This window comes from Fringilla coelebs (genome assembly GCF_963513975.1).
Source record: "Fringilla coelebs genome assembly, chromosome: 18".
Lineage (NCBI taxonomy): Eukaryota > Metazoa > Chordata > Aves > Passeriformes > Fringillidae > Fringilla > Fringilla coelebs.
In genome coordinates, this window is record NC_140044.1 from 14,957,152 (window position 1) to 14,982,557 (window position 25,406).

The 25,406-nt window shown below is 49.9% G+C and overlaps 1 protein-coding gene across 6 annotated transcripts in view; it reads right to left on the reverse strand.

Moving 5' to 3' along the window:
- The window catches only part of CHD6 (chromodomain helicase DNA binding protein 6), a 97,659-nt gene that overhangs the window by 54,250 nt on the left and 18,003 nt on the right, over positions 1–25,406 (reverse strand). For 4 of the 6 annotated variants that reach the window (XM_084218155.1, XM_084218151.1, XM_084218154.1 and 1 more), the window contains exon 2: positions 2,104–2,159. The exons of 1 other annotated variant lie outside the window; for it this stretch is intronic. In XM_084218155.1, coding sequence (XP_084074281.1) covers positions 2,104–2,136 — 33 coding nt within the window. In that variant the 5' untranslated portion in view covers positions 2,137–2,159. Of the gene's footprint in view, positions 1–2,103; positions 2,160–23,261; positions 23,376–25,406 lie in introns of those variants that run through there. One more of the 6 variants, XM_084218150.1, reaches the window with a different exon arrangement.

Below are 25,406 nucleotides of genomic sequence, written 5' to 3' on the forward strand. Positions count from 1 at the left end.
TGCTACAGGGGGCACCAAGGGAGCACAGAGAGGAGCTCCTCCCCAGACAGCCCACTTTGAGACCCCATCTCTCCAGCCTAGATTCCTAATTCACTGGCAGTGGACATAGGGAAGACAAAGCACTAGGACAGCCAACGACTAGGGAAAGGAGAGAGCACATCCAATATTTTTTCCCAAAGGCAGTTGACAGTTCCCCTGCCATCCCCCACCAATATGAAAGGTACCAGTATTTTGCCAACCTTTTCATCCTTGGGCCTGATCCTACACCATATGATGACCAACATGGAGCTTCTGCAGGTGAGAGGCTGGAAGGGAAACCCATGACTTTTGAGAGCCTTGGAACCACATAAGCATCTCATCCTCTCCAGAGAGACTGTTCAATGGAAGGCATCAGCCTCTCTTGGTGCCATGAGAAGTCTGTTTACAAGGTGTGGGCACTCCACGGCTCAGGTGTGCCCACACCTTGTGGTGGATTCCAGAGTGATGTGGAATGCCTCCCCTTGTGAGTTTTGCTCCCAGTGCTGCTCATCTGAGCATTACAGGGAGCCACCTACCCCTTCACCACCTCAACCAGGCACCCAGAATGCCTGCAGGAGTCCTGCTTGGCCAGGCTTTCCTTCCAAACACTGAATTTGGGAATGCTGCACCCCACCCCGTGACATGCTGCAAGATTTGTCCTACACTGCTACTGGCTTAGAGAGTTCAGGAGATGAGCAGCTGGAACTCTACCCCTCCTTCCTCACACCACATGCCTTTATCTCCCTCCCAGATTTTATCTGCAGCAACAGCTATAGAAAACAATTTCCAGCTGAGCCCTCTAAAATCTCCAAATGTGGGGGAGGATGATTTTGCCATGCTTAAACCCCATGTCATTTCAGTCATCCCACTCCAGAGCACCCAAACCTGCTATATTAGCCCAATGAGTGGCATGAATTTCTTACCTAGGCTTTGCTATAAGAGCAGGGAGATCAGGGACCCACACCCCAAAGCATCCTGCTCTCCTCCAGGCCTTTGCTCTGCCCTATCCGGAGCAATGCAGCTATGCTGGTACACAAGACCTTCCATGATCCCTTGCTCCTTCTTCCTCACCTTGAGGCTGACTCTGCTTCTTCACAGTACCTTTAGGATGCAATGCTAAACTCATTACTTCCTGCAGTACTGCTGCTCTGAACACACACCTTTCAATATCTGCAGCATTTGCCTTGCTGCAAGCCCAGAGCAGCACACTGACCTCTTCAAAACATTTGCTTCCCTTCCTCCTCCCATTAAGCTGCCATGGCAGTGTGATCTGGGGTGCCCTGAGTATCACATGCTGCTTCAGAGCTGGTTAGAAATGGCACAGGTTTGTGTGCTCAAGCAGATTTATCCCTTCGCTCAGTGCTCACTTGAATGGTTTCCCATTAAAAGCAGCACGGGCACAAATCAGCTCCAGGCAGAGCAGTTTGTTTTACACCTCCAGCCGTATTTCAGCCCCACAGGCAGAGTGGCTTTCCATGCATGTAACAGGTCCTTTCCCCTCAGCAGAGTGCCACCAGTCAGGCTCTTCCCATGCACACACTTAATACAGAGACCACTGGCTCATAAATCTCCTCTGGGAGCAGCAGGCTGTTATGATCCAATGCAGCAATCCAGAAATGACAGCTTTGTGACATGGGATTTTTCTGAGTAAGGGAAGAAAATTCCCCCCGTCCAAGCTTTCAGAGCTCCCAGACATGATCTTCCTGAACCTCCCAGCTGGTATTAGTCCTGATGTATCATGTTAGCAGCAGCAATCACAGCAATCGTGGGGTTTTGTAAGGAATTACAGCAAGAACCAATATTGTGGGCTTTGAGACAAAAAGAAGGGCTGTTCCTCCACTGGGGCAGCACCAAGTCAAGAGCATTTCCACTGCTGAAGATAAACCCCACCTTGTTCAATGGTCCCATCAGGCTCACTCACTCTGGGGTACAGCTCAGCTCCTTGAAATTTGACCTGAGCTGAACCCCTGTCTGGAAATTCGCGACAACACTTGCCCACCACACATCAGTTGCAACAATTTCCACATAGGACATGGTCCTCAGGCCTTGACAGCTGAATTGGGAGAAGGAGAGAGGATCACAAACCTGCTTTTCTTTTTTCTGTATTTTCATTATCATCAAATCTGGGATGAATGTTATTTCTGCAAGACACAACACAAAAAAAATTCACAATGATGAGACTGCTGAATCTGAGGCACTCCATCCTTCTATTCACCCCTCCAGAAGGCTGAGCCAACCCTGGGGCTGCTCAGAGCAACAAAGCTGCCAGAATGAAACACTCAGGGACAAGTTTAGGGACATCTGCTCTGCTGAGCCACGGCAAGAGCCCAGCCACAGTTATTGCCACAGCTCAGTGCTGCCTGAAACCCACCAGCCAAGACCAACGTGGCAGCCACAGTCTCGGCAAGAAGAGGCACGTCTGGGGCTTGCACAGAACACACTCCAACTCCTCAGAGCCCCAGGAACAGCCCAGGCCCTACTGAGAGATTTGTTGGACACTGCCAGCCCTGCAGCAGCAGAGGGAAGTAAACAAACCAGCCTCTGCCAAGCAGCAATGACAGCAGAAATTGACTGGAGAGGATGCAGGAACTTGATGTGGGCTGCAAGCCCTGTGACCGTGACCACGGAACAGCTGCTACGGGGACAAAGATGGGGCAAGCAAGGAGGAGGAGAGCCGTGTCTCCCCACAAGGAGCCCCAGGTGCAGTGCTGGGGCTGGGCTGGCTGTGTCCCCAGGCCGGTGCCCCTGCAGCGGGGAGGACCCTGCATGAGTGGCACCTGCCTGGCAGCCCACAGGGAGGATGGGCTGAGGAAGGGGTCATTTCCAAGCAACTCCCCCACAGCAGGCCTGATCAGAGGGCTTGCAGTTGCAAGTCCAGCTCTTAACAGCACCTTAGTGCCAGGGGCGACCAGGTCCTCATACTTTTCTTCCCAGGATCAGTGAGGGGTCTGTGGCAATGCAGCATCATGATGTCACAGCTACAGCTGGTCTGAAGCTGCACAGATAAATTGGCCATAACAGACACCAGCTCAACCAGCCTAAGTTCATTAGAGAGTAGAAGTAAACAAGTCCTCGGGAATGATAATGAGAGGCTGGATTCAAACTCAAACAGGGGGCCCCAGCCAATCCCATTTCATTACCAATGCAGACATATCACTGGCCAGTGAGCTGGGTGTGTTGAGATCCCAACCAAGCAGGTGTGTAAGCATGGGAAATGTGAAGCCCCCATAAAAAGGGGCACCCAACAATAAACTTTGGCTGCTGTCGCATGAACTTTGGCGTGTTCTGTTGTGTGCCTGTCTCCAAAACTGCGACAAGTGGTGACCTCCAGCGTGATACAACAGCTGCCGTGGGTAGGGCGGGAAGAGAGAGAGTAGGGGGAATGCTGCCTGCAGCCTGTAGAGCTGCGGAGAGCAGTGGGCAGAGCTGTTGTAGTCCCAGCAGAGCAGCAGGTATAGCTTTGAGCAGCATGGAAAGCTGAGAAGAGCGACGGGGAAAGCCTCATTGGTCCAGACCCTTTGTAAATAGAAGAAGCCGCCAGGAAATATGGGAGCATGTGCTTCGGTGGAAGAAGACCCTATGGTAAAGATATGGACCCTCTTTTAATCTGAATGTAGTGGAACAGGCTCTGGAAGCTGCTATGGATGTTATGAAGCCCTGGGAAACTTGTAGAACAGGCTCTGGAAATGGCTACAGACACCATGGACCTTATAAGGCCCTAGAGACTTGTACTGGATTTGCTGGGACAGTTAAAAGTTGAGTGAGACGCAAGGATGGCGGTGGGGATGCTGCAGGCTCCGCAAACTGAGGCATGCAGCAAAGACAGGGCACGGGGCGAGGCAGCAGGGGGCAGGGGTCCCACACCAGATGTGTGGGACAGGAGCGCGGGCAAGCTGCAAAACTATGCCACAGCGCGAAGCCGCCCCGTGCCGGGATGCCTCACCGGTGGAGAGCACCGCAGCTGAGCCGAGGCGCTGCCATGTCACACCTAGCGCTGCAAAGCCACGTCAGGCCATGGAGCCGCGTCTGCTGCTGAGCCGTGCGGTGCCGCTGTGTCAGGCGGGCACTCTGCAGCCATGCCTGACCACACTGGCTCTACAGTCGCACCGCAGCGGCGTGTGGCCCTCACAGAAGTGAAGCGCCCTGCAGCCACCCCAAACGCACACGGAAATGTCTTTCTCAACCACAGATGTGTTTGGAGCATCACCTCCCACGGCTGATTGGCTTGACTCCAAAACTGCGCCTATCACCCAGCTTCCATTGGGCTTCCCCACTAACCGCTGCAACTCGTGGGCAGACCCTGGAGAAACATCACCACTGACACCCATACCTATGGCCCAAGGCCCATGGACTCCATACCAGCATCCTTCCCGGAAGTAGAGGCAGGACAGAGGAACCCAAAGTCCCAGTGCAAGGAGCGTTGCTGGCACCACTACCAGAGCTGGAAGCACCCCTTGCACACATACTGGTAAGGGACTGGATACACACACACACAAGAGATGACGCCTTTGCCGCTACTGACTCAGCGCTACGCTGCAGTTTTCCATTTGACCGTGGCGGGTCCAGCCGCGCCGAGTGACGCTCTCGGGGAGCCCCGGACAGCCGCCACCGCACCGGGACCAGGGGAGCCCCTTGGTCAGGAGGCACCGACCGTCTCCTGCCCTCAGAGCAACGCACCCTGGCGGTCACGGGGCCGCCGCCGCTCGGGGGTAGGCACAGCTCCGACGTGCCGCTCCAGCCAGCTGCTGCTGACCAGCCACTGTGTGGGCTCCATCCCGGCTGGCACCGGCCCCCACGGCGGGGAGGGGGGGTGTTCTCCGGCCGCAGCCGCAGTCCCATTCCTACTACCTGAAGCAGCAAGAAGAGGCAGAAGCACAGCCGAGTGGTGACAGCTGTGTTGGGGACACTCTGAGATTGAGGAGGGCAGCAGGCGGGGCCCACTGCAGCCACTCGCCGTGGCCGCGCAGATGCCCAGCGTGCAGGGCAAACCCAGGAAGTCTACCCACAGAATTGAGAAACATTCAAAAGCTCCTTTGGTAAGGTTTTCAGGAATCAGACAGGACAAATGGTTGCCACGGAGACAAGTGTCCATCCTAATATTGCTTTCTGTATATACCTACGACAGCTTTAGTCCTCATGTTATGATTGGCAGCACTAGATCCTTTCCTTTTCAAATGTGTATTAGAATTTCAGCAGAAAACTGTGTAATATTTAAGGATTGTAGTTCAACTTAACAATTCTCTTCCATATAGAACTCACCGTCATTTTCCAGGTTGTTTTTACCCTCCAAAGAAGCACTACGGTATTTATTTTTCTCTTCCAAAAATCTTAAAGTTTCAGTTATGTGATTTCCAGATCTAAATTAAGTTTTGTTCATTTAAAATTGTGCAAATATTTTATTCAAGGATGGGAGCTGTTGGCTATTTTTAGTTTAAATGACAATGATCAAATCTACAGTAAACCAGCCAGACTGACAATATAAAGCTCTGAAGCTTAGAAGGCTATTGAGACAACACCGAAAGGAAACCTACTGAATATATTTGTAAATGGAAAGCTTTATTATAAAGCTTAGAAGTCTGGAATGTTTTTCTTTGACTCTTCATAGTAAATTGTTTCCAAAAACAAGTCATACTGATACATACACTATATTCACACAATATTCAGGGTAATATTTACCTGGATTTCATCACCTTACAGTACTGATGTAAGATACAGATGACAAAACCTGATATCTGACTGGACATACTTTGTAATAACTGTGGATAATGGCAACATAACACTTAGTTTTGTCACCCTCAATTTGATAAATAATCCTTCAAGGAAAAAAAGAAATATACCATGCAAAGTAAATACCAAGGCACAGATTTCTAAATCCCTCTATTGTGCCATATGTCCCCTGCAACTAATGTCAGCCTGCAAAGATAGCCTAGTATGGAGTCCCAAAACTATAAATCGTGGAAGTATAAAAACCTAGAATAGAAAAGACTGCTGTTGCCCTAATTTTTTAAGGTTTTCCAAGCCTTCTGATGTTTACATTCTTGTAATGAACTTTCTCACACACTTTATGTAAATAACTCATTGTTTTGCATTCTTTTATGGAGGAGGAGAAATTTGATGGACTGTTGGTTTGTCCAGCACCATTGGAGAGGTGGCACTGTCACCCTCCAATCCACTGTCACTTTTGGAAATCTATAAATGTTGGAGTCAGAAAATAAAAAGTCCCTTTTTACCTTGAAAGGAGCAGTGTGTCCGCGTGGTGTTATTTCATGTCCTATAGTGACAGACTGCTTTGCTCTTGAATTTGACCTTTTCTATTATATTTATGCAATTCCTATAGTTATTATCCTTAAGGGTCTTGTAAAATTCTTAGTATTCCAAAGTCATGAATCAAAGTCATGAATAAGATGATTACACAGGAGACAAAAATTGTTGAATTTTTCTTTCTATCTGCACAACACAAATGTCAGAACTCAGGACATTCCTCTGGGAGTCCAGAGTTGCCAAGACCCCCCTTGCCAGGGAGCTCAGAGACCCTGGCACAGAGCCCAGACCACCTGCGGTTTTGACTATGAGCCTTGGAGCAAACTGCCAATCTTATATGAAGATCTTCAAGCCTCTGAAGTTTAATTAGTGTGATAATATTACTCTCACTGGGTGAAAAAGTAGATTTTGGGGTTTTTTAGTATAGGGATTATGGGGACAAGATGGAGGGATTTGGGCGTGTCAAGCCTTTCTTCTTCTTCTTGTCTGTCTCCATCTTCTGCTGTGGTGTTGGCACCTTATATTGGTTTAGAGTAGAAGTTCACTGTCTAGTATAGATGATAGGTATTGGAAACTTATTGCAAACATGTAGTACGTAGTTTTGGGTATAAAACACCGCCCCGGAGGCAGTCTGGCAGAGTGCCTGGCACTGTCCTGCTGGATGGGTCCCGGCTGTGCAGGAGGAAAATTTTTTTCCTGATAAGAAACAATAAATATCTTTGAGACCGACAAAGAAGATCTACGACTCCTCTTTCAATCTCGTGGTCCAAGGCAAGGACTTTGCCCACATCTCGGGGTTCCTGGGCCATACGGCTCCCGAGACACAAATATTCGGTATGGGGGACTAAAATTCATTACGGGTTTAAAATTAGATCAAATAGAATTTATTCCAGTCTTGCCATCTCTGGATTACAGTTTGAAGTTTTAGTGGGGAAGACACTAGTGTTTTGCTTTAAAGGAGATTTTCTTGCTAAGTATAAAGGTGATGCCTTTATTCCAGCCATATTACTAATATTTTAATACTTTAATTTCAACCACATATCTAATATTTCCCAGTGACAGACCTTCTATAAACACTTAATCCTGTATTTCAGAAGTACTGCCCTTTATTATGAATTCAAGCTACCCTGTCAGCGACCCAACCAATTGCCCAGTGAAAAGAGGTGGCACACATATATTGCCAGTCCCTTTGTGACAGCCTCCTGCTACTTTCCTGCATCAAACAGAAGGTAACTTCACTGAGACATAGACTTTCTTAATATTTATGACATTTTGAATTCAAATACACGGTTTTAAACGTCCCCAAAAGAACACTCAAAAGTTCATGAAAGCAAACACAGAGGTGCTAATTTAGGAGAGAAGGTGTTTGTGCAGTTGGGTTGCAGGTTGCACATTTACATGTCCGAGTGGATTCATTATGTTTGTGCTCACCTTGTTTGAGACAATGAGCACAATGTGACCTGTGCATACCTGGCACCATGATTTAAAATTACGTGCCATGATGGTGCAATGCTTTATTTGTAATCAAAGGGGAAATGTATCTAAACTTATTAGGATAAACAGTTATCTTGCAAATAGACTGATACAGAAAATTAACGACTTTAAGGAGTAAAATCCCAAGGTTATATGGAAAATGTATATATGCTTTTCATTGCTTTATAGAATCTTCTTTGACATGATTTGATTTTTCTGAAACTTGACTTGTAAACCTATAAATACATTCTAATGGTCTTGCTAAATTTATTTCAAAGGTATCTGAGACAGCAGGAGTAGCAGTAACATTTTGCATTTCATTTCAACAATGATTGTTGCTTTTCTTTGTACATAACTCCTAGGCTACTCATTTCTTCAAAGTATGATTTAATTAATACAGAGGAATGTCATTTTTTTAGTCTACAACTATTACCAATATTTAGTTTTGCAAAGTGAATGCTCATGAAGTGCTGATTTGACAATTTTAAGTACTGCAGCATTAAATGTAAACAGAGACCCAAACTAAAATGGACACTTTATATTCAATTATCTAATGAGGTCCCTTTAATTAGGGTGGCCTGAAGCCGGGATCTGAAACCTTTTCTACCAGATATTATTGACCATATTTAATTAAGCCAGCATTGTGTTCACCACCTCTGCAAATGACAAGGATTATGTTAAAATTAATACCAATTCCTCTGACTTCTGGAGAACCTGCAGTGTGTCATCTCTTACAGTGAATACCCCAGTACAATAGCTGTGTGAGTAACTTAATTCCCTCCAACATCAAGAAACAACTTCATAGGTGTCCACTCTGCTCTGCAATGCTGCAAACTACCTGTATTTATAGAGACAGATAACCCAACTGATTTTGCACTATGCTTTTGGTATTGTGACTGTGCAAAGGGAGTCTACAAATACAGCTAAATAGTGTTGTTACTGTTGCATAGACCCATCAAATAATAAGCTAAAATCACACCCAAGCGAAGAGGCCTTCGCAGGGAAAGTCTGAGGGCTCCACATATACACCGTGGACCATCTGTAGGAACTCTGTAGTGACAATTCAATCGTGACTTTACTCAAGGACCTTAAGAATCAAATATTTTAAGGACATTACTAACACAAGGATCTGTCATTTTTAATCATAAAGCAGGATGTGACCTGAAAAACCTAACTGAGACACGGGGATAGTTCCTTTGATGGTTTTGAGTTGGCTTGTTCATGCCAAAAAAGTAAACGGCACTTTCAAAAGGGGATGTGTATATATATCTGTGCATTGTTATAGTTACTTACAGGCTATTTATAATAGAATTGGTTATTTAGATAAGGATATATGACAAAGCCGGCTGTTCTATGAGTTATTACTGAAAAATTTCTTTTTAGAATATGTTAGGGAAGCCCTCCCATCCTGGGTCTTGGCTCTGGCCAAGGCTGACAGGGAAAGTATGATAACAAACCCAGGTGTTTCCGTGCTAAAAGTGAAAGCAGGTCAGTTTGACTAGCTGCTTTGGCTTTGCAGAAGCTGGACCCCTTTCCTTTGAGGTAGACATGGAAGCCTAACCCATAAAAGGCTCTCCAAGTCCCCATTGTGAAAAGGGGGCTCCTCAGACCCTGGATGATGACAAAGCATATAGGCAGTTGCAAATTTCACCTTGTTAATTTCATTGAAAACTGCATGTTTTATTAGTTGAATTATATTCCTGTTAAGTTATAAAAATAAAGAAAGGGGGAAGGTGAGGTGGATGTACACCCCCCCTTCCCATTAAAGGTCTTGGGTGTTCTCATGTTTTTCAATCAAGCCATAATATGACCTAGCAAGCCAACAGCTTGTCGGAGGCAGATTAGCAACAATGGTAAAACAATCTACCCATCACCTCACTTGAACACCAAGACTCAAACATTTGGGAGACATCAGTGGCAGAAGGATGACTGGTTTTAATCAAGATGGTTTTGAGTTTAATAGTTTCTTGTTTGTAGGGCAAAGTTGTAATTTGTAAATATATTTAAAGATATGAGGACTTAAGGATATTAACTATTTAAGGAATGAATTGCAAACCCAAACTAAGACAAATTGTTTCTCCTGGTAGTTGGTTTTCTCATGGTTCTAAAGTTGAAATGTTTATAGAGTTAAGTTGCAAAATTGTAACTTCTAAGTAACAAGCCTGCGGCATGCCATTTTGAAAACTTGTATTGCTGGTAATCCCGTTTGACAGCTGCTGGATATGCTACATCTCCAACCATACATAGGATACACTGCTGGCTGGGAGGAGCTGGGCTTGTCCCGTTGGGTGGAATAATCTGTGCCATCAGGGCCCCTTGCAGAAGAATGACAAAGAACACTTTGCATTTTTAAACAGAAAGGGGGAACAGCGACAGCTACAGGTGGTCTGAAGCTGCCCAGATAAATTGGCCATAACAGACACCAGCTCAACCAGCCTAAGTTCATTAGAGAGTAGAAGTAAACAAGTCCTCGGGGATGATAATGAGAGGTTGGATTCAAACTCAGACAGGGGGCCCCAGCCAATCCCATTTCATTACCAATGCAGACATATCACTGGCCAGTGAGCTGGGTGTGTTGAGATCCCAACCAAGCAGGTGTGTAAGCATGGGAAATGTGAAACCCCCATAAAAAGGGGCACCCAACAATAAACTTTGGCTGCTGTCGCATGAACTTTGGTGTGTTCTGTTGTGTGCCTGTCTCCAAAACTGCAACACCTTGACACCTCTCTGGGGAGAACAGAGGGTTCCCTCAGGGTCTCTGCAACAGTGGCTGTGGTCTAGCTCGGCCAGCAGAACTTTTTAGCCTGTGTCTGCAATGGCCACAGCTCCCAGGCACCGCCAGAGCAGCTAAACCCAAGTGCAGAGGAACAGGGAACGGCACCCAGCACCCCCTCCCAGACTTCATTCACTCTCAGGACCAGGTGAGATGGTGAGCTGACACACACCTGCCCAGGCCTGATTTCTCTGGGGACTGGACATAGGTTGGACGCTGCCAGATGCAGGAGAAAGCTGGCTTCACTGCCTCCCTTCCTCCAGTGCTGTGGTGGCAGGAAGGCCAGGAGCAGCCCTGCCACATGCAGGGTCAACATCAGAAACAGCATCAGTCTTGGGTGGATAGGGCATGGCTGTAGCTCCTCAGAATAAACATGCTGTGACAGTCAAGGGGACAGGGTGAGGCCGCAGTCTGTGCCCTCCCCACTGCTGCTCTAGCCACGGCACACTCAACAGAGCTGTTGGCAGTAGATGCTTTTTGGGCAGCCAACCATCAGCAGTTGTCCACTCCACAGTACCAGCAACAGGTGCCAAAGACCTCAAAAGTATTTGACAAGTGTTTGAAGACAGAAATCCCACAAACACCTGCCCGGTACCATGCAAACCCCACTCCATGAGGCATGAGCTGTCAGACTCACTGGCATAAGGGCACAGTTTGCACTGCTGCCAGCCCACAGGCTAGCCCCAGTGACCCCCCCCCAACCCACTGCCTCTCCCTCCCCAGCAGGAACACCAAAACTCAACAGCTCCTACAGGTTGGCAATGCTCAGGGCACCATGAGGTGACCAATTCTGCATGCTGACACTGGTCCATGGCTCAGGTCACCATACTGAAAAGAAGAGGCAAAGGCTGCTAACTCTGATCCTGGCTACAAGGAACAGGCCAGGCCATCCTGGCTCACATCTAAGTCAAGCTAGGTGGGAACAAGGAAAGGCACCCACTGCCACACTGCCACGACACGAGCAGGGAAGAGTTTCATGGCATCTGTGAACAGGATGACACAGGACTTCTTTCTCATTACAAAGTGTCTTGGGAATGGTTTATTATCCTATATAATTTCTGGGGGTTTTGATCTGTTTTGTTTTGTTTTGTTTTGTGCCCTGTTTTGTGGCTGCTGTCCTGGCTCCATCCCCATTCTCCCAGGTTCCAGGACTATCACCATGAATAGAAGCCAGGCCAGGGTTTCCAGATAGAGCTAGGAGCGAGGTGAGGGGCAGTTCTTCCCTTTTCCTCACAAGCTGTTGGACTGACCACGGAGCTCGTGTCTCTGACCAAAAAACCTGCTATTTCTTTTGGGTTTGTTTTTTTGTTGGGTTATTTGCTTTGGGTTTTTTTGGTTTGTTTTGTTCTTTTTTTTTTGCTTTGGCACTGTGACTGGATTTGCTGGCTTGCTTTTTCTGCTGCTCTGCTGTGGGAAGCCCGGAGTCAATACATGCAGCACAAGGACGTGGGAATACCCTTGTTTCCTCGCTGAGGGCTGCCCCCCTGCACAGTCCAGACCTAGGGACCAGCCAGTGCTGGTGAATAATCCCGTGGAGCTTCTCTCTTGGCCTGCTTGGGAGCTGGGCTGCTGCTGCCCAGCATGCTCCACCGTGCCCCTGCTACTGCTCCAGGCTTTATGCTACACATTTTACCCCCAGGAGGTCCTGGAGTCCAGTTACAGCTGCAGAGCTTCTGCTACCTTTTGCTTGCTACCTCTGGGTGTGCCCACCCTGCCGTTCCAGCTTGCTGCTTCCGAGGTTCCTGCTGCAGTCCATGTCAGCAGCCGGAGGCGCAGCAGGACCGGCCGTCCCTGAGGGTTCCAAAGGAAGCCCCTTCTCCATCCCTTCCGCCAGCCCGCCCGCCGGGGCCGTGTGCAGAGAGGCGGCCGAGCTGCGCCACAGCGCCCCCTGCAGCCCCGGGGGAATCATCGCCCCGCCCCGCCCGGAGCCAGCAGCGCCCCTGCTGGCCGTGCCCGGAACTGCAGCGCAGGGGAAGGTGCCCGCAGCCGGGCCAGGGCGGCGCTGGGGCTCTGCGTCTGCTCGTCCTTGCTGCCGGCCTCGGGGTTTGTCTGCCGGGTTATACACGCACTCGCTAGCAAGGAACTGCCTCAGCTTGGCTCCCAGCAGGCCCTGCCATCACCACTCAATTGAGAGGCTCCTACCCCAGCTCTCACTTCCCAGCCCTCTCCTCACAGGTTTTAGAAACACCAAATCATAGAATATGCTGAGTTGGATCGGACCCATCAGGATCATCAAGTCCAACTTGTGGCCCTGCACATGTTGCCCCAAGAATCCCATCATGTGCCTGAAAGCATTGTTCAAATACTTCTTGAAATTGAACAGGCTTGGTGCTGTGACCGCATCCCTGGGGAGCTTGTTTGACTGTTAAATCAATTTTCTGCTGGAGTAACCCAGAAGATGGATCTGGGGCACTCCAGCTCTTGTGGGAACCAGCACTCTGCTCTCTGTTTTCATCCCATCATCAAAAGGCTATCAAGTCCCTCAGAACCGTGGCAAGGCATGGGATGCCTTCTGTGCTCAATGAACTCTCCCCACTACTGCCTTGCCCCAAAGAATCACTCTGTGACACTTAACTTTAAGTACCTGGCACACCCCAAGGGTTTTTGCAGGCCACCCAACCTGCTGCTCCCAGAGCCAGATCAGAACTTAAGCCACCCAAACAACTTCCAGGCTGTAGGCTGAGCCCTGGCACCTAGCATTACAACTCTAAGGTGCCTGTGCAGCTGATACAACTGTGGGGACAGCACCAGGACAGAATCCAGCAGCACAGGACTCTCCCACAGCAGGAAAGCAGGACACTGGTAGCATCCATCTGCACCCCTCTGGGAACCACTGCATCTCACCAGTGCAGCTCTGTCCACCTCCAAGGCCTGGGGAAGGGCCACCACCAGCCCAGAGAGGGGGGCATCTGCAGCCCTCTGCTCCTATCCAGCAGACCCAAGGTCCCACATGGAGCACACAGGAGGTTTCAATGAGACCCAAGAGATGCCAGGGAAGGAGAAAGGTTCAGACATTGTCTGCACAGCAGCAAAACATCTGGCAAGATAAGGTCAAGATAAATGTCTTGCTACAAGTTCCTCATCATGGGGTTAGCCCAGGCTGGAAGTCTCTTATTGCATGGCCCACAATAGGCCTATCACTCAACTCTAGGATTTCAGGGCGTTTATTTTTTTTTTAAATAAAGAATCAAATAAAAAAACATATATTGTGCATCACACACACTGAGTGGCCTAGGCCCCAGCATGCTCATTGCCTTTTGAACAGTGATAACTCAGGCAGCTGCAGCAGCTGAACAAGGACTGGAGGATGCCCAGACATTTGATGCTGCAGTGAGTGGCTCAGCTCTGCTCCCTCCAGAGCCCAGCAAAGGGCTGCAGGGCCCTGCTGCCACCAGCCCTCGTGCTGTCCCATAGCCCTGGCCCCTGCTCCCATGGGCTGCTGTTCTAGCACCACCCCACCTGCTCCTTCCCAGGCACCCAGCACTCAGGTAGGGCAGGATCTCAAGGAGGTGCCACTGGGCTGGCAGGACAAAGGCTGCGGGCAGGGAAGAGCAGCCAGTGCCAAGAACCAGCTGCCCAGAGGAACAATCTTTAGCTTTGCTTCATGAGCCTCAGAGCAGTGGAAGGAGACCAAGCACAGCTTCTTCACTAGGACAGGGAGCAGGCAGCTGGGCTCTGCCCACGTCCAGTGCTCCTAAGAGTGGCTATGAGGGACAGGGGTGTTCCTGGGCTCTCCAGCAGAAAGGAGAGCCAGGTCCCCACTGCCAAAGCAGCCTCTGTCTGTAGCCTGACATTCTCCTTCCCAGGTGTATTGGTTTTGCATGGCCTGGTTTTAGGTAGCAGGGGTGCCACAGAAGCTGCTGGAAGCTTCCATCATGTCTGGCAGAGCCCATCCCTGGTGGCTCTGAAGATGGACATGCTGCTGGCCAAAGCTGGCCTAATTTGAGAGGTTGGGGATGCCTCTGTGATAACAGATTTAAGAAGAAAAACAAAACAAAGGTGCACAGTTTTTTCTTTTTGTCCCAGAAGAGGAAGAGGTGAGAACATGTGAAGGACACAACATGATGACACCAAGATCAGTGGAGAAGGAGAGGGAGGAGGTGCTCCAGGTGCCGGAGCCAAGGCTCCTCTGCAGGCTGTGGTGAGGACCACAGTGAAGCAGCTGTGCCCCTGCTCCCACGGGGATTCACCGGGGATGCGGAGATGCAGCCGCAGCCCGTGCGGGAGAGGCTCACGGGGGAGCAGGTGGGTGCGTGGAGGAGGCTGTGATCCATGGGAGACACCATGGAGAGAGAGAGGGCCCCTGCATCCAGGCTGGAGCAGCTGTCCTTGGAGGACTGCGCCCTGTGACGAGTGATCCACGCTGCAGCAGTTTTGGGAGGCTGTGTGCCCGTGGGAGGGGCTCACGTTGCAGCAGTTTTGGGCACACTGCTGCTCGTGAGATTGGTAAGCCACGCTAGAGAAGTTCCCAGAGAGCTGTCTCCCGTGGGAGGGACCCCACGGTCTCACACGGGAACAACTTCTCTCCCTGAGCAGTGGAAGAAAACCTTGAGTGATGAACTGACCAAACCCCCATGCCCTGCCTCCCTGCACTGTTGGTGGGAAGGAGGGAGGGGGTTGAGGGAAGAAAAGGTGTTTTAAGGGCTTATTTTACTTCTCATTATTGTACTCTGACTCTGTTAGTAATAAATTCACTCTGCAACTTTAAGTTGAGCCTGTTTTGCCCTTGAAGTATTTCTCATGGTCCTTATCTCAACTCATGAACCTTTTGTTATTTTTTTCTCTCTTCTGCCCAGCTGAAGCAGGAGAGGATGAGCAAGTGGCTGCTGAGGGTGCCTGGAGCTGGGCCAGCATCACACCCACCGTACACCCCTGTCTTTCCACAGAACTAGAGCCATCTCTCTAGAGAAAATAAGGCGGGGATATCAGTTAGATCCAGAGGGACAGTTTAACCTCAAGATCTGCTTAGTCTGCTCAAGGGTAGGAAGGCTCTACAGAGACACCTGGACAGACTCAATCAGCAGGCTGAGGACAACTGTGTGAGGTTCAGTAAGGTGAAGTGTCAGGGCCTACACTCAGGTCACAGCAATCCCCTGCAGCTCCAGGCTGGGGGAGGAGTGGCTTGAAAACCATTTGGCAGAAAGGGACTTGGGGGTGCCAGCAGTGTGCCCAGGTAACCAAGGAGGCCAACAGCAGGACTAGGGAAGTGACCAATCCCCTGCACTTGGCACTGGTGAGGCACCTTGAATACTATGTTCAATTTTGGGCACCTCACTTCAAAAGGGGACAAAAGGACATTTTGATCCTGGACCACATCCAGCAAAGGGCAACATGGCTCGTGAGGGATCTATAAAAATGTTTTAGCAGGAATGGCTGAGGGAGCTGCGTTTGATCAGTCTTGAAAAGAGAAGGCTCATAGGGGGATCTCATAGTTCCCTCCAAGTCCCTGACAGGGGGTTGTAGTGAGGTGGGGGCTGGTCTCTTTTGCTGCGTCTGCAGTGAAAGAATGAGAGTAAACAGCCTTAAGCTGAGACAGGGGAGATTCAGGTTAGATATTAGAAGAACATTTTTCACTGTTAGAGCAGTCAGGAACCAGAATAATTTGCCAGGGAGGTGGAGTCACCATCCCAAAGTATTTAGGAAGGGGCTAGATTGGGCACTGGGTGATATTGTTTAGGGGTTGCAGTGGTAGCGGTGGGTGGGCCATTGGACTTGATGATCTTAAAGGTCTCTTCCAACTTTGATGATTCAATGATTCTAACCATGATATCCACTCTGATCATGTGCAAAGTCTTCCAAATGCAAGAAGAGGCCCTCGAAAGCCCCTACAGGTGTCAGGAGAAAGCCCTTGATCTGTCTGCATATAGAGCTGGCCGCAGAGAGGGCACCCCAAGAGGATGGCAGCAGCCCAGGTCCTCGTGGGGCCCTGCTGCAGCTCCCAGGGTGACGTGCCATTCCAGTTTGTGGAAGGCTCCTTTGAACTGTGCTGCCAGGGGCCAGAGTCACTGCTGCCAGCTGTGACCCCAGACACCAGGGAACCGGTGGCATTTAACACACTGTACTGTCCATAATGCCCACTTGGTTGAAGCTGGGTGTTAATAACGCCAAGGGAGTGAATCCAATCCCCATACGGGCCATTCATTTAAGGGCTGGACTCAATGATCCTTGTGGGCTCCTTCCAACTCAGAATATTCTGTGATTCTGTGATAGTCCTGTGGAGCAAGCATCTCTTCCCATCATCTCCTAGGTGGCAAGTTGGACAGAAGGAAAGGGACACACACAATCATGTCTGCCTTGTGATGGTCTGCTTTTGCCTGCTGCATCCAGAGCATCCTGTCTGGTTTCAGAGCCAGGAACTTGTCCATCGTCCTAAAGGGAAGCACACCACCTGCTAAGGAGCACCACCACACTGCTATGCAGATATATATGCACAAGAACCCCACATAACAAGCTAATTCTATACTAATTAAGAATTTGCAGATTAAAGAGGAACTCTAATCTCAAATGAGACAGCCCAATTTTCTAAATAAGCTTATGGTTTTCATACAGAGATTAACATGTTCTCACCAGCACATCATGCAAGCGCTGCAAGTTTACTCCCCACAGTCACAAGTGGGGAGTTTTCATTCTCCATGATCAAGTTTTTATGGTTTTTTACATCTTTTAACTGATGTGTGCCCCACCCCCATGCTGCCAGCCTGCAACACCCCTGCACCAGGCAGGCATCAAGCACTTTCAGCAGCCAAGGGCAAGTCCTCCATGAGGTCACGACACAGCCTCTTCAGCACGCCCCTAGTGCCAGGCACCACACACACAGTGAGCACACCAACACTGCACACACTGGCAGGCTGACCACACACTAGGAACTGTTTTGTTGCATTTCAAGAGACAAGCAGAGCAGTGCTGAAAGCTGTGCTTTGTCCCTCTCTGTGAGCAGCCCAAGTTGCTGTGGCACAGCCTCTACACAGCATCTGCTGCTAGCAATTACATTTCCAGTTACAACTTGAGGCACATTACGTTACTATCCTCCTCTCTTGGATTTATTTTTATTGTTCTGAAAGCAGAAGCCATCCTGACACCTGAGTCCACATCATGCCATTATTTCCTTTTGCTCTTGCCTGGGCTCCTCCAGGAGTCGCAGCATCTGTGCAGAAGCCAAGAACATCAGAAATTCCACAACTGAGCCAACACCAATCCAAGACTAAGCACTGACCATGTGTTCTCCCTCTTCTACCAGCCTTCCCATATGAGTGGGCAAAGTGTCCTCTGCAGCTGGAGGACTGATTTTCCCAGTTCAAAGGCTGAGGCTCACTAACATGTGCTCCCAGTATCCTCTGGACATGCACAGTACTCCAGCCATGCAGCCCCAACACCAGTACCACGAGCACCCTGTGAAAACAATCACAGCACCCTGGGAGGAGCCATCTGTCTCGTTTGTACACACAGCTCCATCCAGCACACTTCCTGCAGAGTGGTTCACCCCTGTTTTCCCTCAGAAATAGGAGATCTTCTCAATATGATCTTCAGAGAAAAACAGGCACTGAAAATCAGCTGAGAGCAAAGGCACAGAGAAGCCACAGTGGCTCTGACTAGTCAGCCTGTAAAGGGACAAGATGTCCAGGGCTTGAGAAGAACTTTTAACAGGCATTGCAGAAACACATTTGCCAAGTCTGGGAGAGGAGGTCAACATATGAAGAAAAAGGAATAAAGCTCTAGAGTGGTAACAGGGATAACAGGGAAACAGGGAAACAGGGATATGTACCCAAAAAAGCATGTGCAAACTACTCCTCTCAGCCTGGCTTAGGCACAGTGCTTGCAGGGCATCCGAGCTGGAGTCTTGGGAGTGCAGAGCCTCGGCCAGGGTGTGCTGCCCAGCACCCCTGCATGATACTAAGTCATCCACATAAAGCAGAGATGAAGGAATACAACATTTGGAAGCCACAGCACTTGGGAGGTAGCACTGCCTTCTGGAACTGTCACAGACAGCTGTGAGCAGCCCCAAGGACTGTCCAGGACAAAGCCATCACAGATGGGCCACTGCTGAGGATGCTTTTCAAGATCACACCTGACAGAAAGACAGACTGCCATTGCCTACATCCTGTTGCATGCCAGAAGGAGAGGTGGATGCTGGCATGGAAGCCGAAGTGCCTTTCCAGACTTTCCACCATACAACATGTCTCTACACCAAAGTATCCAATTTCCTGCTTGCTCAACACCACCTGCTGAAAATCTAGCTCCAAGCAAACAAAACTTGTGCTCTTACTCTCAAGTGCAATCCAACTGTGCCCAGCATGTGCTGGGCAACATAAGCATAGCACCGAGGACTCCGTTTGTACATGTAGCTGCTACAGCACTGCTAGACCAGGAAACTTGTGCTCCAACAGTCACCCAGCAGAATGAGAGCACTCAGATGAAGCCAAGCTAGGAGATGTTCTGAGCACCCTTCTGCACATGGTGGGAGCAGATATCAAGTGTATGGCACCCAAGGAGTGGCTAGAGTCGGTTCAGAGCACAAAGAACAGGTACTAATGCACACCCCAAGTGCAGGAACCTGGCAAGCAGGACTCATGACTGGTAGGACTCACTTGCTCCTAGAGGGTCCTGCTCTGCCCTGACACCTGCCCCTTGCTATCACTGTCCTGGGTGTCCCACAGGTTCCTTTAGCAACCCACAGCAGTGGACACTTCTGCAAACACAGCATCACACATGCCAGGCAAGGATTTGTCAGCTACACAGGATTTGACAGCAACACATCCTTCCTGGCTCCTATAAAGCTCTGAAGCATAGAAATGAAGCAAGAGCTGCTTAGACACTATATTGACAGCATCAAACCTCCTCAAAGAGGCCAGCTCACATGAGCTGCAGTTCTCCTCACACCTTCCTCCGCTGTTCTAAACCACTATGTTCTCCTGAAATTCGCTGCCCAGGTGACACCCCAGTCTCAGTTCATGATTCTTCTACTCAGACATCTTCCAACAGCCAAGCTATGGCACTATTCAACACCAAAGCTCCTACTGGGGCTGTCAATATGTCGCACAGCATGGCCCTGCTCCTCTGTGCTTCAGAGAGCCTCCTCTCCCAGCTCTGTCCTGAGCTCCCATGAGGGACAGTGCTGGAACAGAAAGCCTGGCTTTCTGTGTCTACCTTGCTTCTGTCTTTATATTATTTTATATTGAATGTTTATTTCTATCCTGTATAGGGGGCTAGAACGAGCGAACAGGCAGCCCCATGGTGCAAAAGCAGGAGGAAGGCTGCATGTGATGAACCCTGACTCTCCTGCTGCTCTGCATACCAAGGGCTGGGCTTTCAGGAAGGCCAGTCGGAGGTCAGAGAGGGCTGAAGGTGGAAAAAGCACAGCACTCACCCTTTTCTGCATTCATTTCTCAGGAAAAATCCAAAACAAAACTGAACTGCTTGGAGTGACCAGCAACTCCACAGCACATCCAATGCTTGCAAGGGCTGGCATGACTGACCAAATGGGGCAAATTCAGGAAGCTGGGGAAGGCTCAGAGTAATCAGTAGCCTAAGGAAGAGCTCCTTGCCAGATCAGTTTGTCCAGCACGAGGGATGCTGGGACCCACTGCACCTCACTTCAGAGCACATTGCCGAGAGGAGGTACCCAGCCCTACCAAAAACAACTTTCAGCCTCTTTTCTCCCAATTGTTCTCTCCCAATGAGAAAGTATCCCTGGCTTTTTAAGAAGCCTCTGGAAGCACATCCCTGGCCACACCGCCTGCCCAGAGCAAGGACCAGCCCAGAAGAACATTTCACCATCTCTCTGTGAGTCTGACTAACCAGCAGCAGGCTAACCCAGCACACTTTGTTCTCAGGCCCACATTTGCCTCAAGATCTGAACATGTCTGAAACATCAGTGTTACCATCTGATCTGAGAAGTCCTTGGGCCACAGCAGGCTGGGTGAGAGTCATCTGTGGCAGCCCCCTCTGAGCAGGTCCCAGTGTCCCCATGTGCACCCACTCCAGCGTGTCCCACACAGTCACTGCCACAGCACGTGAGGTCCACAGAGAAACCCCCAATACTGCTGTGACCATGAGCCTGTAAAAAGCATTGTAAAGTCACAGTGCTGGAAGCAGCAAATCTAAGACAAACTGCCACGGGACACCAAGAAATCCTACTATGTGGTTTGCAAAAATAGTTACAATGCTAGCGTGCCTGCAACTTGCCGCAGCATGGAAACAACAGCTCTTCAGGGTCCCCCTTGGCCCACAAACAGATCTCAGAGAACCTCAGACACATCCCACAGCAGTCTCAAATCCACAATTCAAAGAAATCCCCTGATTTAATGTGATATACATATTCTTGGCCAGGTTTTGAAGCATGAAAGACAACAGAATCTCAAACAATACTCTGATACTGAATAAATTTACATACAACATAGTTAGCAATCTGTAACCACAGCAAGTAGCATTCATTGTTTTGCTACTTCAGTCTGGCTGGGAAGATGCTGCAACACACACCTCCTTGCCTGCCAGCTGAGAGCAACCAGAAGTAAATCCTGATGGAACAGCTCCAGCTGCACAAAGCTCCTAGACAAACACTACTGTGTCAGACCAACAACCCTGCATCCAAAACTGTCAGTGTTTAAATTACCACAGAAGAATAAATCATTTCTAATATTTATCACCCTATGTGCCAATAAGAGTGAACTCTGTGTGAAGGTTGCCCAGATCCAGATCATTTAGGGAATGGCAGCACAAGTGAGCCCGCACAGGTGGGGCCGTGAACAGCAGGGGAGTATGCACCACAGCCAGCCCTGCACCGGGGGCTGCTAACAGAGCTCCCTCCAGAACCCAGCCCGGGTCCCCCAACCCAGGACCCTGCCCAGGCCAGCTGTTAGCTCTGAGAATAGCTCAGATCAGCTGCAGAGGATCAAATCATTGCCCTGGGGATAGAAAATACCAACTATTTTCAGTTTTCTGGGAGCACTGTTGGGCCAGGGGAGGCAGGGTGCTGGACACCCAGCCTGGGGGGAGGACGGCCCGACAGCTTGTTATACACTTTCTTTGTTGCTTATCCCAAGGAAAAGAAAAAGTTTCCAAGTTTAAACCTCAGACTTGCTTTTTTGAAACCATTTTCCAGATTGCAGTTTTTATAGGAAAATATAAGATACACCAATTTTCCACCCAAGGCTCAGTCCTGACTTGTCCTACCCCTCCTTGCAGAGCAGCAGGGAGCAGGTGCAGCCTGGTGCAGGGGGCACACACAGCACTGCTGGCCAAGGCTCCGAGGGGCAGCCTGGGTCAGAGCTCATACCCCTCCTCACAGGCACTCAGCAACGTGCTCTTGGCTCCTTTTCCATCCAATCTTCACAGGGTACCTTTAAAAGCCACATGAGATCCCTAAAATGTTTTACAGGCTGAAAAACTATTTGTGTCCATAAAGAAGTTCCTTATGGCAGCACAAGGTGTCAGCTCCAGACTCTATTGCCTCCACACCAGGGAAGCAGCAGAGGCATCTGCTGCCCCCCTCTCAAAGCAGTACCTCTCCCTTTCTCCAGAAGCCTTATGTCTGGAGTGCCCATGGATTTTGCAGTGTTTCAACCACACCATCTCACATCTCAGGAGGATATTTAAAGGCCACTGATGGAAACACTCAAAATGAAAATACCCCAGTGAAGGTCTAACAAGCACTATTAACTGAATTTCTGGAGGTGGCTGTTCCACAGGAATAATCCTGCCCACCAATGCTGCCTGCAAGTAGCAATGCCAGAATCCAAATCTGATGCTTGGATGCAAAACTGGGACGGAGCAGCCAGTGTGTGCTAACATCCTTCAACAGTCCTGCTGACAAAAGGCATGGCTGCCTGGCATCCCTGTGAAGCAAACAAGAAGGAAGGGGAGAAGTGAGGTAATGTTGCCCAATCCCTGTTCGACTGACTTCAAAACAGCAGTTTTCTGACTTAAAAAAAAATAAATCCAGAAATATACAACAATAAAATGTTAAGAAATCCCAGTTCAACCCTATTCTGCATCTGGCAAGCCTGGGGAACAGCTACTCCATGTGCACAGGACAGCTGTGGGAGCGGGGCTGTAACAGCACTGTGATGGCACAGAACACCTGGCCTGAGAGAAACCTCCCCTGGAAGCCCTTGGCTGGGCTTCAGGTGTGAAATTAAGATTAGGGCTGAAGGAAAGCCAAAATTCATAGCTTTAGAGGGGCCAGAAAGGGCCCACTAGAAGAAAGTAGGGACTGGTAAAGACCTGAGTTTGCAGACACCTTCCTGAAGAATGACCTTGGCAATACAATTAGGGTTGGGATAATGTTAAGACAAAGTCCAGAGCTGGAGCGGGGCTGCAAAAGTACATGGCAGCTTCCAAGAATGCTGGGCTGGGACAAAACACTGGTCCAGGCAATTGATAGAAAACTTCTCTACAGCTTCTCAGGAAAATCAGGGCTATGGCTAAGAAAAAGAAAGCCCAGAAATGCAGAGGCAACAGAGCTCACCTGAGCAAAGAAGGACTTGCAAAATGCCTTACCTGGGAAAAAGCCTGCATTACGAAAAAGGCTGGGGAGCTTAGCTAAGGCTCTGCTGGAAAACCAGCATAAGGGTCCAGAGTCTAGCACTCATGGCACAAATATGAAGAGGCTAGCCTGGGAAATGGTTTAGAAGGCTCCCTACAATTCAGCTGGAAAACAGCTCAGGTCAGGGTTTGGACTGAAAGGAAAAGTTACATGGCACCTGGGGAGAGGGGCTGCCAAGAGACCCATGTGGATCACCTTTTGCCAGGAAATGGCTGTGGACCCTTCCTTATATCCCTTCCTCACAGTCCACAGGCAAACACAGGGTCAGGCTCAGAAGCAGAATGCCTACTGTTACTGTTGGAGCAAAACTGCAAAGGGGCTGCCAAAGACAAGTGAGAGCAGCTCAGAGTTCCAGGATGAGTGAAAGCTTTGGTGTGAGCCATGGGTTAGGAGTCTTCCCTGCAGTTCTTCACAAAAAATAAGAAGCTTGAGTGAAAGCCAAAGCTTACAGCTGAGCCAGGCTTCAAAAGCCAAGCAGGAGCTGGCAGGACAGCTGGGCTGGGTCAGTTTTCATCCAGGCAATGGTTGTGGGGCCTTTTCAATTGCTCTGTGGAAATATGAGAGACAGTGCCAGGATTAGGGTTAGGGCTGTGAGAGGGACAAAGCCTAAAGCTGCACGTGGACTGTGACAGGAAAAGGGCTGCCAAAACCAAGTAGGGGCTGCCAAGATCCATGGGCTGGAAGAATTCTATCTGGATTTCCAGCTCTAAGGCTCAGATGGAAAGCAATAACTACAGCTGAGGCTGACAGAAAGTGAAAGCTTAGGGTTGTATTTGGAACAGGGTTAGAAACGGTACGCCAAAGATTACTTTAGTTTGTCAGAAGCCCTTGTCTGGGAATCACCTTTTGTACAGCAGTTCTTGTCAAAAGGTTCAAGTATAAAATTAGGTTCAGAGTAACACCGATGGACAGAAGAAGCCCTGACATACAACTGAAACAGGGATGGCAATGGGCTGCCAAAGCAAAGTGGGGGCCTACAAAAAGACTGGGGCTTAGAGAAACATTTGGTCTGAAAAAGGCCTCAGCAGCCTTCTCTAGAGCTTCCCCAGAAAGAAAGAGCTAGGTTTGAAAGAAAGCCTGGAGCTGCAGGCAGAGCCAGGAAGGGGCTACCAGAAGGAAATGGTAGGAGACCCATGCTAGAAAAAGTTTCAGGTCTGCCTAAATGGCGTCAGGGCCATGTCTACCTATTCCCAAGAAAAGGAAGGCTAGAGAGAGGATTGAAGGACAAGAGCTGCCATTGGAGTAGAGCTGGAAGGTGGCTGCCAACCACTTGGGATGGGAGAAATTTTTATCCGTGCAATGTCTGTGCAATGCCTGGGAAACCATATCTCAGGCTCAGGAGAATGAGGATGAAAGAAAAAGACATTTCTCCATTTAAGGCAAACAAAGCCTGTGGTTCGAAAGACAGGTGTCTGCCAAGGAAGACGGGAACCTCCCTTGAAATGGAGAATATGACCCCCTTCCCGCTGAATTATTGTGACTTTGAAATGACAGGGCTTTCAGGCAAAGCTCTGGGGAAAGGAATAGCAGTTCCTTGCTAGCGAGTGCGTGTATAACCCGGCAGACAAACCCCGAGGCCGGCAGCAAGGACGAGCAGACGCAGAGCCCCAGCGCCGCCCTGGCCCGGCTGCGGGCACCTTCCCCTGCGCTGCAGTTCCGGGCACGGCCAGCAGGGGCGCTGCTGGCTCCGGGCCGGGCCGGGCCGGGCGATGATTCCCCCGGGGCTGCAGGGGGCGCTGTGGCGCAGCTCGGCCGCCTCTCTGCACACGGCCCCGGCGGGCGGGCTGGCGGAAGGGATGGAGAAGGGGCTTCCTTTGGAACCCTCAGGGACGGCCGGTCCCGCTGCTGGAATGGACTGCAGCAGGAACCTCGGAAGCAGAGCAAGCTGGAACGGCAGAGTAGAGCAGACTCCCGGAAGTGTCAAATCGAAGGGAAGCACTAAGCCCCAAGCGGCGGCAGAAGCAGCAGGGCCCCCGCAGGCTCGGGGTGTCGGGTAAAGTGTAGCGGAAAAGCCCGGGGCAGCCAACAGCGGCAGAAAGCAGCGGGGCTGGGCTGGGCTGGGCAGGCGGGCTCCCACAGGCAGCTGCTGCACGCGTCCCGCAGACGCTCCCTCCAGGAATGGGGAGGGGGCCGGGCTCCCCTTCCCAGTGAGGTCGGGTTTGGAAAGGTCCCAGTTCAGCAGCTGAAGCTCAGCCCCGGTGAGCAGAAAGCAGCGCAGGACAGAACTCCACGGTGGCAGCGAATTCTCCCCAGGGCAGCAGCCTGCCCGCCTCACCTCTGATCCCAAGGGCGAGAGCGAGCGGAGCTGAGCCCAGCCCCTCAGCGCTATCTCTGCCCTTC